This window comes from Magallana gigas, chromosome 10 (assembly GCF_963853765.1).
Source record: "Magallana gigas chromosome 10, xbMagGiga1.1, whole genome shotgun sequence".
Lineage (NCBI taxonomy): Eukaryota > Metazoa > Mollusca > Bivalvia > Ostreida > Ostreidae > Magallana > Magallana gigas.
In genome coordinates this window covers 20,567,048-20,585,652 of record NC_088862.1, presented here as the reverse complement: position 1 = coordinate 20,585,652, position 18,605 = coordinate 20,567,048, and the positions used below count along the sequence as shown (strand labels likewise).

General features: G+C 33.3%; 1 protein-coding gene across 1 annotated transcript in view; it reads left to right on the top strand.

The window, feature by feature from the left end:
• The window catches only part of LOC136271989 (S-adenosylmethionine synthase-like), a 166,498-nt gene extending 149,821 nt beyond the window's left edge, over nucleotides 1-16,677 (top strand). Inside the window, exons 4-5 of the mRNA XM_066072639.1 lie at nucleotides 15,951-16,133; nucleotides 16,558-16,677. Coding sequence (XP_065928711.1) covers nucleotides 15,951-16,133; nucleotides 16,558-16,677 — 303 coding nt within the window. The remainder of the gene's footprint in view (nucleotides 1-15,950; nucleotides 16,134-16,557) is intronic.
• Nucleotides 16,678-18,605: the final 1,928 nt, after the last annotated feature.

The following is an 18,605-nucleotide window of genomic DNA, read 5'->3' as shown; positions in this document are numbered from 1 at the left end:
GTGAACAGCTACCATTGTAAGACTTATTGTTTGGGAAAAAAACCAATAAAAGTATCTGGCTCCAAAACATCAAAACACCCTACTTAGGAGATAAAATTATTAGGTTCACCTGCAAGTGGTCGTGTCAACATATTGTGTTGATACAACTTATTTTTAAAAGATTTAGGCCCTCTAGCAAATAAAACAATAATGAACATCGGGCTCGAAAAACATTGAATGCCCGGTCTGTGGGACTGAAATTCCCAGTGTAAGTAACCTTTGGTCTTACACTATCACAGTTAAGTTAATCTAAAAGTATATGTGCCATATTAAGTTTAACAGAATCAGACCCTACTGTACACCGAGGGAATTAAAAATGAAAAAAACACCATCTTATTTACCTTTCTTGTTGACATTAGTGCTTTGTTTATCAAGCGGTGTCGACTTTTTAAAGTGATATTTTTATATAATGTTAAAAAAAGGTCAAAGAACATTGTACTCGGAAACAACAAAGGCTCTTACCTTGTGGGCTGAAGTTTTCATGCCACTTACTAGTGGTGGACAGGTCCCAGTGTAGAAATTATAGTTAGGGAAAATAACAATAAAAACAGATGATATTATTAGGTTCACTTGCAGTTGGTTATGACACTGTAAATATATTGTGTTGATGCAATTTCATATTTAAAAGATATAACCTCTCCTTTATTACATCTATTTAATCTAAATCGAATTAAAAAAAATCGGACTCGGAAACACTGAATGTCCGTTCTATGAAGACCAAAATTTTCAGTGTTTATAACCTATAGTCTAACATTATGACTGTCAAGCTAACCTGAAAGTAAATGTACCCTATCTAGTTTAACAGAATCAGACCTTTGTGTACACCAAGGAAATTAAAAATGAAATACACCGACATCTCTCGTGTCGACATTAGTGCTGTAATTATCAAGCGGTGTCGACCTTTTAAAGTGTTATTTTATTCCGTAGGCTGAAGTTTTTATGGCACCTATTAGTTGTGGACAGATACTATTGTAAAACTTACGGTTTTAGAAAAAAACCATAAAAACATCGGGCTCCAAAACATCGAAACAGCCTACCCCGGAGCTGAAATTATTAGATTCACCCGCAAGTGGTCTGACACTGTCAACATATTGTGCTGATACAATTCTTTTTTTAGAAGACATAGACCCTCCTGTAATTCACAAATATAACATAAATACAATTATGAAAATCTGGCTCGAAAACATTGAATGTCCGTTCGGTGGGGACTGAAGTTTTTAGTGTTAGTAACCTATTTTCTAATATTATCACTGTTAAGATAACCGAAAAGGACATGTACCATATTAAGTTTAACAGAATCAGACCATACTGTACACCAAGGGAAATAAAAATGGAATAAACCGACGTATATACCTTTCGTGTCGATATTAGTGCTGTGTTTATCAAGAGGTGTCAACCTTTTACATTGTTATTTTTATATATGTTATAAAAAGGTAAGAAACCATTGTACTCCGAAACAAGAAAGCCTCTTATCTCGTGGGGAGATATTTCCATTACACGTACTAGTGGTGGACAGCTACCATTGTAAAAATTATAGTTAGGGAAAAAACCAATTAAAACGTCGGGCTTCAAATCATCGAAACACCCTACCCAAGAGACATATTGTTTGTTTCACCCGCAAGTGGTCTGATACTGTCAACATATTGTGTTGATACAACTTCTTTTTTAAAAGATATAGGCCCTCCTGTAATACATCTATTTAACCTATATTGAATTATAAACATCTGGCTCGAAAACTTTAAATGTCCTTTCTATGGGGACAGAAATTTTCAGTGTTATTAACATATAGCCAAACACTATCACTATAAGGTTAACCTGAAAGTACATGTACCAAATCTATTTTATGAGAATCAGACCCTACTGTGCACCAAAGGAATTAAAAATGAAATCCACCGACGTATATATCTTTTGTGTCGACATTAATGTTGTGTTTATCAAGCGGTGTCGACCTTTTACATTGTTAAATTTATACATGTTAAAAAAAGATCAGAGAGCATTGTACTCGAAAACAAAGCAGACTTTTACTCCGTTGGCTGAAGTTTTAATTTACGCGTTGTGGACAGCTACTATTGTAAAAATTATAGTTAAGAAAAAGACGGTAAAACATCAGGCTCCAAAACATCGATACAACATACCCATGAGGTGAAATTGTTAGTTTCACCCGCAAGTGGTCTGGCACTGTCAACATATTGTGTTGATACAACTTCTTTTTTAAAAGATATAGGCCCTCCTGTAATACATTTATCTAACATAAATACGATTATGAACATCGGGCTCGAAAAACCTTGAATGTCCAGTCTGTTGGACTGAAATTTTCAGTGTTAGTAACCTATGGTCTTACACTATCACTGTTAAGTTAATTTAAAAGTACATGTGCCATATTAAGTTTAACAGAATCAGACCCAACTGTACACCAAGGAAATTAAAAATGAAATAATCCATCGTATTTACCTTTCTCGTCGACATTAGTGCTGTGTTTATCAAGAGATGTCATCCTTTTACATTGTTATTTTTATATATGTTATAAAAAGGTAAGAAACCATTGTACTCCGAAACAAGAAAGCCTCTTACCTCGTGGGCAGATGTTCTCATCACACCTACTTGTGATGGACAGCTACCATTGTAAAAATTATAGTTAGGGAAAAAACCAATTAAAACGTCAGGCATCAAAACATCGAAACACCCAGATATAGGCCCTCCTGTAATATATCTAATTAACCTATATTGAATTATAAACATCTGGCTCGAAAACATTGAATGTCCGTTCTATGGGGAGTGAAGTTTTTAATGTTATTAACATATCACCTACCACTTTCACTATTAAGTGAACCTGAAAGTAAATATTCCCTATCTAGTTTAACAGAATGAGACCTTTAAGTACACCGAGGCAATTAAAAATTAAATTCACCGACGTATATATCTTTCGTGTCGACATTAGTGCTGTGTTTATCAAGCGGTGTCGACCTTTTACAGTGTTATTTTTATGTCTGTTAAAAAAGGGTTAAAGAACAATGTACTCGAAAACAACGGAGACTCTTACTCAGTGCGCTGAAGTTTTTATGTCACCTATTAGTTTTAGACAGCTACCATTGTAAAACTTACGGTTTGGGAAAAAAAAATTAATAAAAATAAGGTTCCGAAACATCGAAACGCCCTTCCCTGAAGATGAAATTGTTAGTTTCACCCGCCCTCCTGTAATGCATCTATATAAAATAAATACAATTATGAACATCGGGCTCCAAAACATTGAATTTCCTACAATTATGAAGATCGGGCTTCGAAAAGAATGAATGTCCGTTCTCTTGGTACTGAATTTTTTAGGGTTTGTAACCAGAAGTCTAGCACTATCACTGTTAAGTGAAGCCGTAAGTACATGTACCCTATGTAGTTTAACAGAATCAAACCATACTTTACACCAAGGGAATTAAAAATAAAATACACCGACATGTATATCTTCCCTGTAGACATTATTGATGTGTTTATCAAGTGGTGTCGACTTTTAGCATGTTAATTTTATATATGTTTAAAAAAAACGTTAAAAAACATAGTATCCGGAAACAATGGAGGCTCTTACTCTGTGGGCTGAAGTTTTCATGGAACCTACTAGTGATGGACAGCTTCCATTATAAAAATTATGGTTTGGGAAAAAACAATAAAAAAAATTAGGTTCCGAAACATCGAAACACCCTCCCCTGAAGATGATATTGTTAGTTTCACCTGCCGTCCTGTAATGCATCTATATAAAATAAATACGATTATGAACATTGGGCTCCGAAACATTAAATTTCCCTCCTGTGGGGACTGAAATTTTCAGTGTTAGTAACCAATTGTCTAAAACTATCACTGGTAGGTAAACTTAAAAGTACATGTATCATATTTAGTTTAACAGAATCAGACCCTACTGTACTCCAGGGGAATTAAAATTGAAATTCACCGACGTACATATCTTTCGTATCGACATTAGTGCTGTGTTTATCAAGCGGTGTTGACATTTTACCAAATGAACATCTGACTCGAAAACATCGGAGACTCTTTCACTATGTGCTGAAGTTCTTTAAGTGTAATACACAGTTGCATTTACTATACTGTTTTATTTTATATCATATTTATGTCATGAAAGAATAACTTTACATAAATATTTTGTATTGATAGATGCATCGGCGTATAAACGTTTAAATCCGCTGATATTTTCGTAGTAAGCCTTAACAGTGCTGCGTATCACTGTTAAGGTAATTGAAAGTACATGTATCCTATCTAGTTTAACAGAATTAAACTCTACTGTACACCAAGGCAATTAAAAATGAAATAAACCGATGTGTATATATATTTCGTGTCGACATTAGTACTGTGTTTATCAAGTGGCATCAACATTTTACAATGTTGTGTTTATATATGTTAAAATAAGGTAAAAGAACATTTGACTCTAAAACATTGGAGGCTCTTATCTCGTGTGCTTGGGTTTTTATGGCAACTACCAGTGGTGGACAGCTACCATTGTAAAAATTAAAGTTAGGGGAAAAAAACAATAAAACCATCGGTTTTTGAAACATCAAAACACCATACCTCAGAAAAGATATTGTTATGTTCATCCGGAACTGGTATGACACTGTCAACATATTGTGTTGATACAACTTCTTTTTAAAAAAAATGTAAGTTTCCTGTAATACATCCATTTAACATAAATACAATTATGAAGATCGGGCTTCGAAAAGAATGAATGTCCGTTCTCTTGGTACTGAATTTTTTTAGTGTTTGTAACCAGAAGTCTAGCACTATCACTGTTACGTGAAGCTGTAAGTACATGTACCCTATGTAGTTTAACAGAATCAAACCATACTGTACACCAAGGGAATTGAAAAAATAAAATACACCGACATATATATCTTTCGTGTCGACATTAGTGATGTGTTTATCAAGTGATGTCGACTTTTAACATTGTTAATTTTATATATGTTTAAAAAAAGTTAAAGAACGTATAACCCGGAAACAAAGGAGGCTCTTACTCTGAGGGCTGAAGTTTTCATGGAACCTACTAGTGTTGGAAAGCTACCATTATAAAAATTATGGTTTGGGAAAAAACAATAACAAAATTAGGTTCCGAAACATCGAAACACCCTCCCCTGAATATGATATTGTTTGTTTCACCCGCAAGTATTAAGACAGTGTCAACATATTGTGTTAATAAACTTCTTTTTAAAAAGATAATGGCCCTCCTGTAATACATCTATATAAAATAAATACAATTATGATCATCGGGCTCCGAAACATTAAATTTCCCTTCTGTTGGGACTGAAATTTTCAGTGTTAGTAACCAATTGTCTAAAACTATCACTGGTAGGTAAACTTAAAAGTACATGTATCATATTTAGTTTAACAGAATCAGATCCTACTGTACTCCAAAGGAATTAAAATTGAAATTCACCGGTGTACATACCGGTATCTTTCGTTTCGACATTAAGACTGTGTTTATCAAGCGATGTCGACATTTTACAAAATGAACATCTGACTCGAAAACATCGGAGACTCTTTCACTATGGGCTGAAGTTCTCTAAATGTAATACACAGTTGCATTTACTATACTGTTTCATTTTATATCACATTTATATCATGAGAGAATAACTTTACATTAATATTTTGTATTGATAGATGTATCGGTTTATTAGCATTTAAATCCACTGATATTTTCAAAGTAAGCCTTAACAGTGCTGCGTATCACTGTTAAGGTAACTGAAAGTACATGTAGCCTATCTAGTTTAACAGAATCAAACTCTACTGTACACCAAGGCAATTAAAAATGAAATAAACCGATGTGTATATATATTTCGTGTCGACGTTAGTGCTGTGTTTATCAAGTGGCATCAACATTTTAGAATGTTGTGTTTATATATGTTAAAACAAGGTAAAAGAACATTTGACCCGAAAAGATCGGAGGCTCTTATATCGTGTGCTTGGGTTTTTATGGCAACTACCAGTGGTGGACAGCTACCATTGTAAAAATTATAGTTAGGAAAAAACAATAGAACCATCGTGTTTTGAAACATCAAAACACCATACCTCGGAAAAGATATTGTTAGGTTCATCCGGAAGTGGTATGACACTGTAAACATATTGTGTTGATACAACTTTTTCTTTAAAAAATATAAGCTTTACTGTAATACATCTGTTTAACATAAATACAATTATGAAGATCGGGCTTCGAAAAGAATGAATGTCCGTTCTCTTGGTACTGAATTTTTTAGAGTTTGTAACCAGAAGTCTAGCACTATCACTCTTAAGTGAAGCCATAAGTACAAGTACCCTATGTAGTTTAACAGAATCAAACCATACTGTACACCAAGGGAATTACAAATAAAATACACCGACATATATATCTTTCGTGTCGACATTAGTGATGTGTTTATCAAGTGGTGTCGACTTTTAGCATTGTTAATTTTATATATGTTTAAAAAAACATTAAAAAACATAGTTTCCGGAAATAATGGAGGCTCTTACTCTGTGGGCTGAAGTTTTCATGGAACCTACTAGTGTTGGACAGCTTCTATTGTAAAAATTATGGTTTGGGAAAAAACAATAAAAAAAATTAGGTTCCGAAACATCGAAACACCCTCCCCTGAAGATGATATTGTTTGTTTCACCCGCAAGTATTAAGACAGTGTCAACATATTGTGTTGATACAACTTCTTTTTAAAGAGATATTGGCCCTCCTGTAATTCATCTACATAAAATAAATACAAATATGAACATCGCGATCTAAAACATTAAATTTCCCTTCTGTGGGGACTGAAATTTTCAGTGTTAGTAACCAATTGTCTAAAACTATCACTGGTAGGTAAACTTAAAAGTACATGTATCATATTTAGTTTAACAGAATCAGATCCTACTGTACTCCAAGGGAATTAAAATTGAAATTCACCGACGTACATATCTTTTGTATCGACATTAAGGCTGTGTTTATCAAGCGATGTCGACATTTTACAAAATGAACATCTGACTCGAAAACATCGGAGACTCTTTCACTATGGACTAAAGTTCTCTAAGTGTAATACACAGTTGCATTTACTATAATGTTTTATTTTATATCACATTTATATCATGAAAGAATAACTTTACATAAATATTTTGTAGTGATAGATGCATCGGTTTATGAACATTTAAATCCGCTGATATTTTCGTAGTAAGCCTTAACAGTGCTGCGTATCACTGTTAAGGTACCTGAAAATACATGTATCCTATCTAGTTTAACATAATCAGACTCTACAGTACACCAAGGCAATTAAAAACGAAATAAACCGATGTGTATATATATTTCGTGTCGACATTAGTGCTGTGTTTATCAAGTGGCATCAATATTTTACAATGTTGTGTTTATACATGTTAAAATAAGGTAAAAGAACATTTGACTCTAAAACATTGGAGGCTCTTATCTCGTGTGCTTGGGTTTTTATGGCAACTACCAGTGGTGGACAGCTACCATTGTAAAAATTATAGTTAGGAAAAAAAACAATAAAACCATCGGGTTTTTGAAACATCAAAACACCATACCTCAAAAAAGATATTGTTATGTTCATCCGGAACTGGTATGACACTGTCAACATATTGTGTTGATACAACTTTTTAAAAATATAAGCTTTCCTGTAATACATCTGTTTAACATAAATACAATTATGAAAATCGGGCTTCGAAAAGAATGAATGTCCGTTCTCTTGGTACTGATTTTTTTTAGAGTTTGTAACCAGAAGTCTAGCACTATCACTGTTAAGTTAAGCTGTAAGTACATATACCCTATGTAGTTTAACAGAATCAAACCATACTGTACACCAAGGGAATTAAAAATAAAATACACCGACATATAAATATTTTGTGTCGACATTAGTGATGTGTTTATCAAGTGATGTCGACTTTTAACATTGTTAATTTCATATATGTTTAAAAAAGGTTAAAGAACATAAAACCCGGAAACAATGGAGGCTCTTACTCTGTGGGCTGAAGTTTTCATGGAACATATTAGTGTTGGACAGCTACCATTATAAAAATTATGGTTTGGGGAAAAAAAAGCAATTAAAGAATTAGGTTCCGAAACATCGAAACACCCTCCCCTGAATATGATATTGTTAGTTTCATCTGCAAGTATTATGACACTGTCAACATATTGTGTTGATACAACTTCTTTTTAAAAAGACATAGGCCCTCCTGTAATACATCTATATAAAATAAATACAATTATGAAGATCGGGCTTCGAAAAGAATGAATGTCTGTTCTCTTGGGACTGAATTTTTCAGTGTTTGTAACCAGAGGTCTAGCACTATCACTGTTAAGTTCAGCTGAAAGTACAAATACTATATATAGCTTAACAGAATCAGACCCTACTGTACACCAAGGGAATTAAAAATGAAAAAAAAAACTATCTTTAGTGTCGACATTAGTGCTGTGTTTATCAAGTGGTGTCGGTCGACATTTTGCCGTGTTGTTTTTGTATAAGTTAAAAAAGTTAGAGAACATTGTACTTGGAAACAACGGAGGCTCTTACCCCGTTGGCTGAAGTTTTCATGCCTCCTTCTATTGTAAAAATTATTGTTAGGGAAAAAAACCCACACAAAAAACCCATAGAGATCCGGAGCATCGATTCACTCAACTCCAGTGCTGAAATTATTAGGTTCACCCGCAAGTGGTTTGACCCTGTCAATATATTGTGTTGATACAATCTTTTTTAAAAAGATATTGGCCCTCCTTTAATACATCTATTTAAGGTAGTCCATCTTTAACTAAGGTGAATTTAACAATTTTGATTGATCTATACTACATCAGATACATATTTCGAAGCTATTATAAGACTGACATAAACCAAACTTGGGTGTATGTATGTAGTTAATTAAATAAACGTTTTGCACTTAAGACTTTTTAAGAGTTGTCTGCCCTTTAGGAAAATTTAAAAAAAATCATTTTCTGAAAAAAATATGGTAAACTATGAATTATTTTAGCATATTCGAAGACGGAGAAAGCTTTTGCAACTTTTTACCAAGAGAAATGTGAGAAAATTACTTGTACTAAAGAAATATATTTAAAAATGCATTTTTCCCATAGACTTCAATGTTAACTTCAACATATGATAAATTTATCAAAATTAAATTTTTTGAAAGATTTCAAAGATGAGACTTTATTATTTAATAAACTCGTTAAAATCACACTAAGATTTTAGTGATCAAACTTGCAATCTATTATCAATCTAGTTTTGGATGGACAACCTAAGCTAAATCGAATTATAAACATCAGGCTTGGAAACATCGAACCATTATCCGTAAAATGTTCTCTTTGGACTTAAATGTTTAGTGTTATAACCAAAAGACTAGCACTCTCACTGGTACGTTTAGTTGAAAATACATGTACTTTTTACAGTTTAACAGTGTCAGACCCTACTGTGCACCAAGGGAATTAAAAATGAAATAAACCGACGTATATATCTTTTGTGTCGACATTAGTGCTGTGTTTATCAAGCGGTGTCGACCTTGTGCCTTATTGTTTTATATATGTTAAAATAAGGTTAAAGAACATTGTACTCGGAAACAACGGTGGATTTTACCTCGTGGACTGAAATTTTCATGCCACTTATTGGTGGTGGAAAGCTACTATTGTAAAAATTATAATTAGGGAAAAAACAATAAAAACATCGGGCTACTACACATCAAAACACCCTACCCCGGAACTGATATTATTCAGTTCGGCCCCAAGTGGTCTGACACTGTAGACATATCATGTTGATGCAATTTCTTTTTTCAAAAATATTGGCCCTCCTGTAACACATCTCTTTAACATAAATACAATTATGAATATCGGGCTCGGACACATTGAATGGCCGTTCTGTGAGGACTGAAACTGAAACTTTTAGTTTTAGTAAACAATTGTCTAACACTATCACTGTTAGGTTAACCTAACAGTACATGTACCGCATTTAGTTAAACAGAATAAGACCCTACTGTACACCAAGGGAATTAATAGTGAAATACACCAACGTATATATTTTTCGTGTCAACATTAGTGCTGTGTTTATCAAGTGGTGTCGACGTTGTACAATGTTGTTTTTATATATGTTAAAAAAGTTAAGAGGACATTGTACTCCAAAACAACAGAGGCTTTTACCCCGTGGGCTGAAGTTTTCGTTTACTAGTGGTGGACAGCTACCATTGTAAAAACTATAGCAAGGGAAAAAAACAATAAAAACATCGGGCTCCGAAACATCAAAACACCATACCCAGGAGATGAAATCGTTAGGTTCACCCCCAAGTGGTCTGACACTGTCAACATTTAATGTTGATACAACTTCTTTTCTAAAAGATATAGGCCCTCCAGTAATACATCTATTTAACCTAAATCGAATTATAAACATTGGGTTCGGAAACATTGAATGTCTGTTCTTTAGGGACCGAATTTTTCAGTGTTACTTTCCTATAGTGTAGCACAATCACTGTTTAGTTAAGCTGAAAGTACATACACCATTTCTAGTTTAACGGAATTAGACCCTACTGTACACCAAGGAAATTAAAATGAAAAACACCAACGTATATATCTTTCTTGTCAACATTAGTGCTGTGTTTATCAAACGGTGTCGACCTTGTACAGTCTAATTTATATATATGTTAAAAAAAGATAAGAGGACATTATACTCGAAAACAACAGATGCTTTTACCCCGTTAGCTGAAGTGTTCATTTACTAGTGGTGGAGAGTTACTATTGTAAAAATAATAGTAAATGAAAAAAAACCCAATAAAAACATTGGGCTCCGAAACATCGAAACACAATACCCAGGAGATGATTTTGTTAGGTTATCCTAACAACTGCTCTAACATTGTCAACATATTGTGTTGATACAACTTCTTAAAAGATGAAAGAAGACTTGACTCAAAAACATCGGAGGCTCTTACTCCGTGGGCTGATGTTCTCATGGCACCTACTAGTTGTGGACAGCTACCATGGTAAAAACTTTGTGTAGGGAAAAAGACAATTAAAACATCGGGCTCTGAAACATCGAAACACCTTACGCTGGAGCTGAAATTGTTAGAGTCATCCGCAATTGGTCTTACACTGTCGATATATTGTGTTTATACAACTTCTTCTTTAAAACATTTAGGTCTTTCTATACATGTAATACATCTCATAAACATACATATAACTATAAACATCGGGCTCTGAAACATTGAATGTCTGGTTTTTGGGACTGAACTTTTCAGTGTTAACTACCAATGTTAAGTTCAGCTGAAAGTACATGTACCCTCACTAGTTAAGCAGAATCAGACCCTACAGTACACAAAGGGAATTAAAATTGAAATAAACCAACGTGCATAAATATTTCGTGTGGACATTACTGTTGTGAATTTATCAAGCGGTCCCGACCTTTAACAGTGTTTTTATATATGTTAAAAAATGTAAAAGAACATTTGGCTCGAAAACATCGGAGGCACTATCCCTGTGGGCTGAAATTCTCATGGCACCTACTAGTGGTGCACAACCACCATTGTAAAAACTACAGTTAGGAAAAAAAAGGTGAAAAAATAGGTTCTCTTATACTTGTAATACATCCATTTAACTTAAATAGAGTGATAAACATCGGGCTCGGAAACAATAAATGTCTGTTCTGAAAATTTTCAGAGTTACTAACCAATAGTCTACCACTATCATTGTTAAGTTAAGCTGAATGTACATGTACCCTATTTAGTTTAACAGAGTCAAACCCTTGATGATAACCTAACAAAAAACTATATGATGAACGCGGTGAATTTAATTTTTTTCTATAGTCATTTTTCCTTACTTATGTAGCAATATACCTTCCTCACTTGCACGGAGACCTCTTGGAGTCCTTTGGGATCTCACTGCGTCTTTATTGCACTATCATTACGCACTCACAGCGTTTGAACGAGTTGTTTTTTGTTTTGCTGCATTCACACAGCGACCCCCGAGAGCTGTTGCTGCGATCATCGCGCTCTCTTGGTGTTTCCTCTGTGTTTATTAGCGTTTGTACCGCGCTCCCACGGCGTTTCTAGTGCGTTGTCAGCCAGCCAGGTGTGACAGGGGTTTAAAACAACACAGCCACGTCCGTATATGTATAGGGACATAAAGGATATAAGTGTACATTAAACCGTGTTGAACAATTTGAAGTTCCAGTAAAAAAACAGTTCAAAACTCAGTTATTGGAGTTAATAGAGAAGTTAAGCATTTGAACGTGTACGTGAACGAGTACGTGTAAATAGGGGAATTCCCTAAGTTAATGTGAAATTCGTCATAATTTCTGCATGCCGCGTAATTCTACAAGTTGTACAAAACGTGTAAAATTAAAAGTACACGGAGGTGTAAACTTGTAGCATTTTTCAAAAGAAATACATACCTTGTGTATATCAAAAGTTGTTTTGTGTACAGCAGACGATAGGTTAAGGACGACTGTGCTTTTGGTTTTATCAAATTCATTGAATTATTTCATGAACAGTGAGAGTAAACTGAACATGTTGAAAATGTTAAATCTAATTATTTTTCACGTTCATTTACAAGTACAGTTTATTAAACATACGCTTAATTTTTGTACGTGTAAACATACTTGTAGTTCTACACGTACCCGTAGACGTACACGTTCAAATGCTTAACCTCTCTAATTTTGAACAAGCTCAAACTTAAATGTGTTAAGGTCATCAGAGTTCAGAAAACTATTTTCAAGCTTTTGAAAAATGACCCCGGGTATAAATATCACGACTTTTGGTCTCAATTTTCAACGTTGAAAAAGTACTCCGGATCAATATATGGTGAGGGTAGAATCTCTAGTTGTCAAACTTTCATAATTTTCACATAAAGACTTTTCGGACATAGGCCCCATTTAATTAATGATAAATCAAAATAACTGATGGGAAAAGTCGAATAGTATAAAATATTGATATATAACGTAATAGTTTTAGATTATAATAAAAAAAATGCCAATGTTACATAGAATTTATAACGTTACATTAATTTTGTCAAAATTGCAAATCAAAAGTGTTATATATTCAACATGTAATTTGAAAATCATTTATGTTAAAAAAACAAAGGAGTCATACACTGATTTGAGACTTATAAATTGGAGAGAACAGGGGGAATGGGTATAAATCATATACAACCCAATAAACAAATCATCCTGTGAGTCGTTACAAAGCAGAATATATAGCAATTAAGTCAATAGTTTATCATAGTGATATGTGTACATGTATATAATTAATTACAAAATTCATTTTACAGATATAATGTCAATACACCCGGCCAATGGACCTATAAGTCGCTTTAAAACTGTTACAGGGTGAATAAAATTTGCATGTTTTAGGAGTTAGTTGGCTTTGTCAAATGTTTCTGTTGTATAATTAATAGATAAAATGAGCAATTCGGCGGAGATATTTACATATTAGATTAGTGAACAGAGTACTATAATTGGTAATATTTTGAATGGACAATATCACTAAGAAAACTTTTCATTTTCAATTTCATTTAAGTCACACAAGTTACATATTCTTTCCTGTACCGGTTCTCCTCTGTATTGCGACCTGTTTCAATCATTAGAGGAAGTACACCACATCTAAACATTGCCAAGGATCTGATGAGTTTAGCAAGATCTAGCGAAACGTATATTCTTCAACGAAATAGCTTGATTTAAATAGGATATATGTTCGAAGTTTTGGCACATCTTGAATATTTTTGAAACATTCGGTTTCGAAGTTATTACGTTAATTTTCCTCTGCATAGTTCAAATTACAAGGTATAAAATTGGTATAAGTACTTCCCATGTTTAGAGATTCCAGGATATTTTTAACTTGAGAGCTCCAGTGAGAAGAATTGTTTTGCGCACCGTGCCAACTTGGTAATGCGTTCATTTTCCATATATACTAGTCGATTCAACAGACGCAAAATGTTCATTTCGTGGTGGATTTTAGAACTTACCACCCGCTTTACCTAGCAACGGAGTAATCCGATGAACACCAAGAAAATATCGGAGGGCTCGATTTTGTACAATTTCAATACAATGATGCTTCTTGTATCCCCTACCCCAATGCTGATAAAGGACAGATATAACAAAATTATTAAATAAATTTTCGAAGGTTCGGAATCGAACCAATTTATTTGCGTTGATTTTTTAGAAGACGGATCCCAGGGCACTCACTTTCAAATCACTTTAAAATCACGTATTTTCGTTGAAAAATCATCCCTAAATATTTGCATGATGCCTTGTAGTTCAGATTATTTCCCCTAGATGAAAGTTAAAGTTACTTAATTTTGATATCTTTTCCCGAAAGTGAACAGTCTTAAATTTTTGCAACTTAATTCGTAATCGCAATTTTTTGCACAAGGCGTCGAAGGTATATAAGATGTGTTGAATGTCATGTCATGATCTATCTGCATCCATATGTATATTAACTTATAATTAAGACATAACAAAACATGTAAATATATATGAAGACGCTCTCAAAAAGAATAAGACGCGACCAGAGAAGTACTCTTACCGGAAGGGGGTTGAGGACGCACGCTGTTTATTCCAACAACCTTATATTCTCAACAAAGAGAAGAATTCTCGGATAAAGGGTTTTATTAAAATGGGGCTTGGAATATTTTAGGTGTGGTAAATTAAAGAATTTATTTTAAACATTGTGTGTGATTTAATGGATAAGAACATTAGGCTTGTACTTTTTCATATGGTGTGAATAACAAGAGAAAACACCCTAATAATATAAGTTTTGAAATAGTATATACATGCATTTAATGTGACAATATATTATTATGAATATTTGGCTTGTACTTATTCTTTCCAGAGCGAGGAACAGGTGTATATATAGATATAAACAAACGCTATTTTTTTAAAATCTTATTTTCTCCAAAAAGGGTAACATTTCCGGGAAAATTGGTTTTAGGGGGGAGAGTATATATATAAAATGTCGACACTCGATATACATAGCATTAATGTCGACACGTAGGGGAATTGAATTTATAAGCGTTTTTCCGTTGTAATTTAATAAGAAATGACTTAGATGATGTTTATATGCCTTATCCAAAACATATCTAAATGTTTTATTTAATAAACTTTACGAAAACATGAGATGTAAGAATCGAGTCGACTTTCGCAGTATGTATGTATTTTCCCTAAAAAAGAGTTCAAGAATTAGTATACACCGGTGGATACAATTATAAAACTATTTCTTTTTATCTTTCAAACGAAAATTACAATCTAGAAACAAGAAATGCCGCGAGAAATAAAGAATTCATAATGTAAATATACGCGAGTAAGTTGAAAAACGAAAGTAGACGGGACTTTCCGCATCACTGTCATGTGGGACAACTCTTTGTCTATTTTTAGAAAAATTGTGATAATACATCGATTTATTGAAAGATTTGCAAATTCGGCTCAAAAACTAAATGCAGTTGACGACATAAAAAGAAAACACTGAATATGTGTGGCGTTTCGATAAATAAAATCTCCATGTATGTTAAAACTATTTTTCTTTTCAAAACACGAAATAAGACGTGAACGGTAATTCCCCTTTCAAACACATATACATTTTTTCGTGTTGACATTCTGCAGAAAAACATAATGTCGACGCGTATATATTGCGAAAGTCGACACGATTCTGAGATCTCTTGTTTTCTTAGATTTTATTTTATAAAACGATGAGATATGTATTAATTACGGCAAAACAATTTTATCAAAGTCCATCCTTGTCAAATTACAACTAGAAATCGCTTATAAACTCAATTTTCCTAAGTGTCGACATTGATGCTATGTATATCGAGCGTCGACATTGACCCTGATTCTCGAGTATATATATATATATATATATATATATATATATATATATATATATATATATATATATATATATATATATATATATATAATTTTTTTTTTTCTAAAATAAAGGGTGATGCTGGTGTGACTGGTAGGAAGATCATTGTTGACACGTATGGAGGGTGGGGCGCCCACGGGGGCGGGGCATTTTCAGGAAAGGATTTCTCTAAAGTGGACCGCTCGGCTGGGTACGCTGCCAGATGGGTGGCCAAGTCTCTTGTCAAAGCCGGCTTGTGCAAACGTGTGTTGGTTCAGGTAGGTGGGGATGTCAGATGTTTTCATGTCACTTTAAAAGTAATTATTTGAATGACGCAGTTCCGTTCATAGATTTTTATATCTTCCGAATCAAATATTTTTATTCCTCAGTGACTGGTGTGATTTTAAAATAAATTATGTTGGATTAAATGTGCCTGTTGTATATTAATTTTAAGTTTTAATTTTTTTAAAGTTATCTTATGCCATTGGAATTTCCGAGCCGATTTCGATCTCAGTGTTTAGTTATAATACATCGATATATCCAGAGGAAAGACTCTTAGAAATTATTAACAAAAACTTTGATTTGAGGCCAGGGAAAATTGTCAAGTAAGTTATCAAGGTTCTCTTTTTGGCGTTCTGCTAAGATTCACGAATGTCACATCTGAAGGACCTAATTGTGAAAATAATCTTTGTTATTCTACAGGGAACTGAATATGAGGAATCCAATCTACGAAAAATCAGCATGCTATGGACATTTTGGTCGCCCAGAATTTTCATGGGAAGTCCCGAAGAAACTTATAATTTAAATACATGGAAAGGGTAATGTCTACATGTGTTTGATGATTATTTTTAAATTATTCTTGAACTAGCTTTATAAGTATTTGACTGTTGGTTGATTGATGGAATAAAGTTTCTTTATGTGACTCTTGTGCGTTTCCACTTACCTGGCCGATTTCTTTTATTGATAAATCATTTGACTTTGAATTGATTGTTGATCATTGAATGAAGGTGTGCCCTATGTGGATTTTTTTGTTGTTGGTTATTTCTTGGTTTTTTTTCTTATCAATTACTCATTGATGAATTACTCATTGAATATTCGGAATATTGGCGGGTCGTTACATTGTGTGTTGTGAGGAGATAGTCCATGATAGGTTTCCCTAATTTCACTTCAGTCTATTACGTCAATCAGTCGACACCGCATCACAAGCAGATTGTGAAATTGTCACCTTTAAACTATGAAAAGGAGTATGTATAATGTTAAAACATTTTGTAAGTAAAATAATTGCTTTATGTGGATTCACATTGTTTTGTGCAAATGACTAACACTTAAAGAAGTAATTGTCCGCAGTTTACCCAGGATGGCTATTTTGAACATATACATGTATTTTGTGTTTTATGATTTTCGTCGCATCGTTGCATTATTGAATTTTGTGTTGGTTTTCCAAAAGCTGAATGTGTTTATCGACATCCAACAATATAATATGCCACGGCTAATGTTCGCCAGAATGTTACTTCCTTTAAGCGGCATGTTCCTTACATATCCGTTAGTTGTTTCACTTCATTGAAAAGGAGGTAACTGTGAATGACTTTATTCTAACTCCTTTCTAACGCAATTACATGTAGTGGCCACGATATTTGTAAAGGATCGGTGTTTCAGTGTCCATGTGTATTTTTCTACTTTATTATGTAGTTTCTCTCTGGAAATAGTAAAATACACACAATATACATGTAGGAGTTAATACGGAAATACTTATTAAATGACAGAGATACTATTAGTTTGTGCATTTTGACTACTGCTTTGAATAACTCATGTAATAAAAGAATTGATATCCAAAACCTGTTTCTTGTTTTGTAAATATGAGAAATGGTTTTAATTTGTCGCTGATTTATACTCAGTTGATTATATATATTTGACTGCAGTCACTGAGTGATAGTTGTCGTTGTCTATCTAAGACACATATAATAATGTTATTATGAGGTATTCTGCGTGAAAATCAGAAAACAACATTGTGAATGTGTGTTAACCTAAAACATTTTTGGTCAACTAATTTTTTTCTACAATATTGAATATGCCAACACACAACGTTTCATAATTTGCATCGCTTTGAGCTTTAACTTAATGTAAAAGACCCAATATGTGTTAGTGAGGTGCCATAATTCCGATGCGTCCAGTTTTATTTGCAAAGGGAAATTAGAACTAATGTTTGCATTATAGATAATTTATTTAATGCCTTTTGTTAAAAAAAAAACAGAAAGTAAATATTAAGGAAAAAATTATCAGATAAATGATAAAATTTATTGATCAAAATGACAATTTTCATGCAAAGATTGGGTTGAAAACAGCAAAAACCGAAATACCTTTGTCTTAAAGTACTCTGATCAAGAGCTTTTGATAAATTTTCATTTATCTTAGTTCTTCTCTAAGCAAAAAACGAAAGACTTTTAAAGTACCCCACTCAAGAAATTTAATAAATTTTCATTTATCTTAATTCTTTTTAGTTTGGTCAAATCCATTTCTTTTCATTATGCAATTATCCCGCTTGCACCCCAACAATACGTCATTTGAATTTATTGGATTGTAAAATATAAAATCGATTCGTAGTGTTATCACAGATAATAACACTAAAAAAGGTAAATATAAATTGATGAACGTAAAAAACTGATAAAATCCTGATCAATTTTTAAGGAGTTTCGAAATTCTTTCACATGGTCCATGACGGTTTTCAATGTTATCACACGTTCAACGTCAAT